Below are 7,194 nucleotides of genomic sequence, written 5' to 3'. Positions count from 1 at the left end.
GGTACCAAAGAGGATGCAGCTGGGCTGTTCTCAGTGGTGGTAGATGACAGAACATGTTAAACGTGATTAAAAAAAAGACCCTTAGTCAAGGTTATATGTGGACACACTCAATTTTAATAACTCAATAATATCAGCAGCATTAAAATATTCTCTCTCTTGGGATTCCCCTTTTAAAAAGAAAAACCATGATATAAGGAAATACTAGCTGAGAAATCATGCAGATGGGCATCTAAGCAAACATTCCTAATTTCCTCACCACCACCCCGCCCACCCTCCGTGCATCCATCTGCCCAAGTACTTCCAAATACCTATCCTGAAGAAAAAAAGCCCACTGACTGACTGATGAGGAGTATGCTTTTAAGAAACACAGGTAAGCTCTCATCCCACAGAACACCTTTGATTCCCTGTAATCCACTAGAGACTTGTCTCTGCTATTGATTTGACAAGGAAGGTGATGAATTACCACAGTGACCCAGTTCCAGTAGCAAAATAGCACGTGTCTAGCATCCCATCCAGCAAACTTTGACCATGAAGGACTATTAACCAAGTTCACATTTATAGGTGACCTGAATTAGCAGGGGCATTAGCACAGGGGAAGAGCAAGGTTAATCTTAACTTGCTGGAGCTGTAGCAACATACCTCGAGCACTTTCACACCAAGCTCCTTTGAGATGGGAAAGATGGTAGCATCAACTTCTAAGTATAGGAAGTCTAATTGCAATTAAGATGATTTAAATCTAGAGTAACTTTACTTACATCAGTGAAGATGGTGTGGATTGCACCCTGCTTTACTTGGTGAACATATCTATCAGTTATACTACACACACACACACACACACATATATATCTCAATGCAGAAAAAAAATAATTAAATAACACTTTTGAGAAAAAGATGGACACTTGCTTCCCAGTGAATATTTTACAGACAATCACTTTCCCAAGGCCAGCTTTGATCTCCTTATTCCTCATGCTGTAAATGACAGGGTTGACCATTGGCGGCAATATGGCATAAAGGACAGATTCTATGAGATCCAGAATGGATGGGGTGCTGGAAGTTGGTTTCAAGTAAGCCGAAATGCCAGTGAGAAGAAACAAGGAGACCACAAGGAGGTGAGGAACACAGGTGGAGAAGGCTTTATGCTGGCCCTGCTCTGAAGGGATTCTTAGTACTGCAGTAAAGATCTGAACATACGATGCAACGATGAAAACAAAACAGATCAAAAATAAACACGTACTAAAGACAATAATCCCAACTTCACTGCGATAGGAGTCAGAGCAGGAGAGCTGGAGCAGCTGGGGGACATCACAGAAAAACTTGCTGACGATGTTGGAGTGGCAGAAAGGTAACCGAAAAGTGTTACCAGTGTGCAGTGCAGGGTAGGGAATGGCACTGACCCATGCACTGACTGCCATCTGGACACAAGCTCTCCTGTCCATGACGGTCTCATAGTGCAGTGGTTTGACACAAGCTCTCCTGTTCATGATGGTCTCATAGTGCAGTGGTTTGCAGATGGCAATGTATCGATCATAAGCCATGATGGTGAGGAAGGCAACGTTGGCTGTAGCAAAGAAAAAGAAGAGGAAAACTTGGGCAACACATCCAGCATAGGAAATCAACCTGGTGTTCCACAGGGAATTGCCCATGGATTTGGGGACAATGACAGAGATAGTTCCCAGGTTGAGGATGGACAAATTCAGGAGGAAGAAGTACATGGGAGTGTGAAGGTGGTGGTCGAGGGCTACTACCATGATAACGAGGAGATTCCCTATCAGAGCTGCCAGGTACGCTGCTAGAAATATGGCAAAGTGTAAAAGCTGCAGCTCCCGGCTGTCGGAAAATTCCTGGAGGAGGAACTCAGTTACAGTGGTTTGGTTGGACATGGCCTTCTTCACACCATTGTATGATGCCTGTGGAGGGAACAAAAAGCTCAGCAATCAGTATCAGAATGGCTCTGATTCTCCTGTCAAAAACATCTCACACGCTCACTTTCAAATACACACAGGATCAACTGGAGCCAAATCTTTAGTCTACGGGAAAAGTTTGGTTTTGAAGGAATATTTTGATTTGGATACAAAACAGCAATAGTGTTATTCAGCAGGCACTATTAGACAGATGACATTCTTGCTATCAGCTAGGAGGTGTAAACTCACTACACTTTTAAAATTCGTGTTGTATTCAGGTTCATTATGAAACTACTGTTACATGGTAGAACTTCTGTAGCATTCACAGGGCTGTGTCACCTGCAGCATCTATCCCAAAACTTGGCTGGAAAAAATAAGAGCAAATACAACCTTTAGGTTTAAACCTTTAGGTAAAAAAGGTCCCAACCCCACTGTGAAAAAAAACATACAGCGCATCTAGCAAACAGTAACAGTAATGTTTCAACATGGCATCGCTCCATCTTCCCGAGGATATACCACACAGGACCTGCTTGTAAGAAATAATTCCACACCAAAGGTTTGCACGCAGACTGACTGCCACCTGGTTGCAAACTAGCATATGGGGCTGCATAAGAGCTGGATTGTCATCTCTATGTGAAAAGGAGGTACTACTATCACTCGGATACTTCTGCTCTGTATAACCAAGCTGTCACTTTGCCACCAGGACCAAAAGCAGGATTTTGGAGGGAGTCTGCCTTACTCCGGTGATTGCTACACAGCAGTCAGTTTTAGCCTGCAGTAACAGGGCCAAAAACACAGAATCCCAGCCTCACTGACTTTCTTTATGCCCTTCGCTTCCAATTCTGTGTATTCAGACTTGAAGCAACTTACCGTGCTGGTCTTTGTGGGGGTTTCCACAAGCTTCTGTTGCATTTGGTCCTCTGCTGTCAGTATTCGCTGCTCATTACCCAGCTCTCAATCTATCTAGTCTCTCTTGCCTCTGCCACTATAGCTTCTAGATAGGGAAAGGGTGGGTCCTTTACTGAACGGGGAAGGCAACCTAGTGACAGAAAATGCAGGAAAGGCTGAAGTGCTCAATGCCTTTTTCACATCTGCCTTCAAAGGAGAGGTCAACTGCCAGACGACTGCACCTGGCAGTACAATTTGGGGAGGAGGAGAGCAGGCAACAATGGTGAAATAACAGGTTAGGGACTATTTAGAAAAACTGGATGTGTACAAGTCCATGGGGCCCAATGAAATGCACCCAAGGGTGCTGAGAGAGTTGGCCAAAGTGACCGCAGAACCACTGGGCATTATCTTTGAAAACTCATGGTGATCGAGGGAGGTCCAGAAAAGGACAAATATAGTGCCCATCTTTAAGAAAAAGGAGGAGGAGGATCTGAGGAACTACAAACCAGTCAGCCTCACCTCAGTCCCTGGAAAAATCAGGATATTCTCAAGAAGGGGAGGAGGGAGGAACTGGGAAACTATAGGCCAGTTGGTCTCACCTCTATCCTTGGGAAAACTCCTGAAAAAATCATTAAGGATCACATTTGTGGGAGCCCAGCAGGGAAAGTAATTCTGAAAGGAAATCAGCACGGTGCTCTATTTACTAGGGCCCCCCCTGGAGTAACTAGAACCAGCAGCCACAAATTGATGGAGAGATTAGGTTGGACTAATTGAAAGAACTTCTTCACAATAAGGGTTGCCAAAATCTGGAATAGGTTTTCAAGGAGGTGATGCTCTCCCCTACCTTGGGGGTCTTCAAGAGGGGACTGGACAACCACCTAGCTGGGGTCATCTGACCCCAGCGCTCTTTCCTGCCCTGGGTTCGGACTCAACGATCTACTGAGGTCCCTTCCAACCCTAATATCTATGAATCTATGAATAGCGGGTAAGGAAGCTGAGAAGCGGGGGAGTGGCAGTGGGGACGGATAGGAGGGAAGTTGGGGAAGAAATACACAATGTTGCTGGTGTTCATGGAGATTGTGAATGCAGGATGGGCAGTTGGTTTGGGTTGGGAGTGGGGGCACTCTCCTTGCTCTCCTTGAGCACACCCACTGGATTGGATTCCCCCAAAGGACTGGTCACCCCTCCAGCATCTATCTACATTATAGGTAAACCTAAAAGGGAAACAGGCTCCTAGGTGATTAAATTGCATTGCTTCCAAAGGGGTACTAAAGCTAAATCTTAGGTGCTTAGGAATCATTGAGGGCAAACTTTATCTGGCCTTCACTGCAGCTTTTGACTTGGATCGTGCTTAGACCTAGTCGTCTTAACTTCTTCTCTCAGTGCCTGGTACCTGGCTGCTCTTGCTATCATGTCTGACTATAATTTTCAAAGATTCTGTCAGGACAGGAAATTAAAGAAGTGTCCCTGAAATAAATAAGGGGGAAGACTTGCTACTTCATGATAACTTGGTGCATGTTTGGTACAACCTGACTCATGGCAGTTTTCCCCTTGTTGAGAGAGAGTATAAATGTCTGCCTTCAAAGGAGAGGTCAAGTGCCAGACTACTGCACCTAGCAGTACAATTTGGGGAGGAGGAGAGCAGGCAACAATGGTGAAATAACAGGTTAGGGACTATTTAGAAAAACTGGATGTGTACAAGTCCATGGGGCCCAATGAAATGCACCCAAGGGTGCTGAGAGAGTTGGCCAAAGTGACTGCAGAACCACTGGGCATTATCTTTGAAAACTCATGGTGATCGAGGGAAGTCCAGAAAAGGACAAATATAGTGCACATCTTTAAGAAAAAGGAGGAGGAGCATCTGAGGAACTACAGACCAGTCAGCCTCACCTCAGTCCCTGGAAAAATCATGAAGCACATTGTCAAGGAATCCATTTGTAAGCACTTGGAGGAGAAGATGGTGATTAGGAACAGTCAGCATGGGTTCACCAAGGGCAAGTCACAGCTGTTAATCCTGATTGCCTTCTATGATGATTTGATGGGCTCTGTTGATGCAGGGAGAGCAATGGATGTGATATACCGTGATTTTAGCAAGGCTCTGGATACTGTCTTGCACATCATTCCTGCAAGCAAGCTAAGGAAGTATGGGTTGGATGAAGTAGACTTCAAGGTGGATAGAAAAGTGGCTTGATTGTCAGGTTTAGAGGGCAGTAACCAATGGCTTGATGTCTAGCTGGCAGCTGGTATGAAGTAGAGTGCCCCAGGGGTGAGTTCCGAGGACAATTTCAGTGATGATGCGTAAGGGGTGCACAGGGGTGCACATGCACCCCCTGAGAGCCCCAGTGCACCCCTGACTGCATTTGTAGGAATTATGCCAACAGATTGAGGGAAGTGATTATTCCCCCTAAAAATAATATTCAGCAGGTCTGGAGTGCACCTACTAGAGAAAGGGGACACATTTGGGGCCCCTACTAGAGAAAGGATGTGGACAAATTGCAGAGAGTCCAGTGGAGGGCAAAGAAAATGGTTAGTGGGCTGGGGCACATGACTTCTGAGAAGAGTCTGAGGGAACTGGGCTTATGTGGTCTGGGGCTTTTAACAACAGCCTTCAACCACCTGAAGCGGGTTCCAAGGAGGATGGAGATAGACTGTTCTCAGTGGTGGCAGATGGCAAAACAAGGAGCAATGGTCTCAACTTGCAGCAAGGGAAGTTTAGGTTAGCTATTAGGAAACACTTTCTAATGAGGAGGATAGTAAAGAACTGGAGTGGGTTATCCAGAGAGTTTCTGGAATCTCCATCCTTAGCAGTTATTAACACCTAGGTACACAAAGCCTTTGCTGGGATGCTGTAGTTGAGGATGGGTCTGTTTGAGCAGGGTCCTGTTTTGACCTCCTGAAGTCCCTTCCCACCCCCATTCCCTAGAATTATTAGGCATCTCAACAGGTTTCTACTCCTAGTAACACATTTATGTAACAAAGTCCAGGTAGGCACCTAATAGAGGAAAAAGGATCTGGTCAAAAGGGTCCAGATTCCAGTGCCCACTAAAGACAATGAAGCGGGGCTAGTTCACACCAAAGTAAGCTCCAGCTCAGTTATGTAGTTAAACGAACGGAAATGTTGTGTTGGAGCACAATCAAGCTTTTATTCTGTGGATTGACAATGCATCTTAAAATGTACGGCTGCTTTTCTACTGACAGTCATTTCATGACAGCTATGAGAAGAAAAAGAATAAATAAAATTGGAAGCAGTGTGTCTTATCCCGGAACAAGTGTATTGTTGGGAGGGAAGTTTAATAAGCTTCCAGGTACACACTGCCCTTCTGCAGACCAGAAGAAAGGCAACACATGCTCAAAACCTTGTCTGACTTCTCTCCCAACAATACGGTTAGTCCAATAAGAGGTTTTGCAACAAAAATTTTGATTCTCATACCGTTCCTACATCCTCATGGCTACAAAGACGCTCCAAACTAAAATGGGATCTACTTTTACCAGGGGCTTCACAGGTGTCAAAGTACTGAAAGTGGTATAAAGTTGGTATATAGGAGAAAAGAATCAGAAAGCAACTTTTAGAGCTAGGCTCTCAAGAAACCATCACAGTTTTGTTGACTTCAGTGAAGCTTAACAGATTTACACATCTTAGGGATCTCTTCTAGTGCTTTGAATGGAGCTACATCTGTTTCCACCAGATAGGGACTGGATCCATTTGCTTTAGTGGTGTGACGCATATTCACACCAGTTGGAAATGTGACACATACATTGTAAGCATGGTTTGCATAGACTCAGACAAGCTTGCAAATATGAGAGTACCCTTCCTTTTACAATTTGTTTGAGATATGTGACGGTTCAACGTCAGATTAAATCTCACCCCCAGGGCTACAAGAAAGGGAGTTCAAATAGAAGGTATGGGGACATGGTAGAGAACCCTGTGTATTAAGGCTGGCATAAGCAAAGACAGGTAAGTGCTAAATTCCCTGCGTACAGTCAAAGGGACTAGTGCAGGCTTAGGGGTGACCTGGAGGCAGCCTATAAGTATATAAGGGGTTGCATCAGGATCAGGCCTGTTCACCAGAGCTCCCCAAGGGATGACAAGTTCCAACTGTCACAAACTCCTCCAAGACCATTTTAGGCTGGGCATAAGGAAAAACTTCTTTACTGTCTGAGCCCCCAAGGCCTGGAATAGACTCCCTCCAGAGGTGGTGCAAGCACCTACTCTGGATTCCTTTAAGAAATGTTTGGGCACTTATCTTGCTAGGATCCTTTGACCCTAGCTGACTTCCTGTCCCTGGGGCAGGGGACTGGACTCAATGATCTTCTGAGGTCCCTTCCAGCCCTAATGTGTATGAAAGCTATGAAAATCTAGTCCCATTCAGATGTAAATCATGATGTGAAGTAAGAAGACCCAGGT

General features: G+C 45.1%; 1 protein-coding gene across 1 annotated transcript in view; it reads right to left on the bottom strand.

Annotated features, from left to right (window-relative positions):
- The window catches only part of LOC102376850 (olfactory receptor 14A16-like), a 3,515-nt gene extending 1,635 nt beyond the window's left edge, over positions 1-1,880 (bottom strand). Inside the window, exon 1 of the mRNA XM_025195835.1 lies at positions 904-1,880. Within this exon, the coding sequence (XP_025051620.1) occupies positions 904-1,880 (977 nt within the window). The remainder of the gene's footprint in view (positions 1-903) is intronic.
- Positions 1,881-7,194: the final 5,314 nt, after the last annotated feature.

Source organism: Alligator sinensis, unplaced genomic scaffold (assembly GCF_000455745.1).
Source record: "Alligator sinensis unplaced genomic scaffold, ASM45574v1 scaffold2716_1, whole genome shotgun sequence".
Taxonomy (NCBI): domain Eukaryota; kingdom Metazoa; phylum Chordata; order Crocodylia; family Alligatoridae; genus Alligator; species Alligator sinensis.
This window is presented reverse-complemented; position numbering and strand designations above follow the sequence as displayed.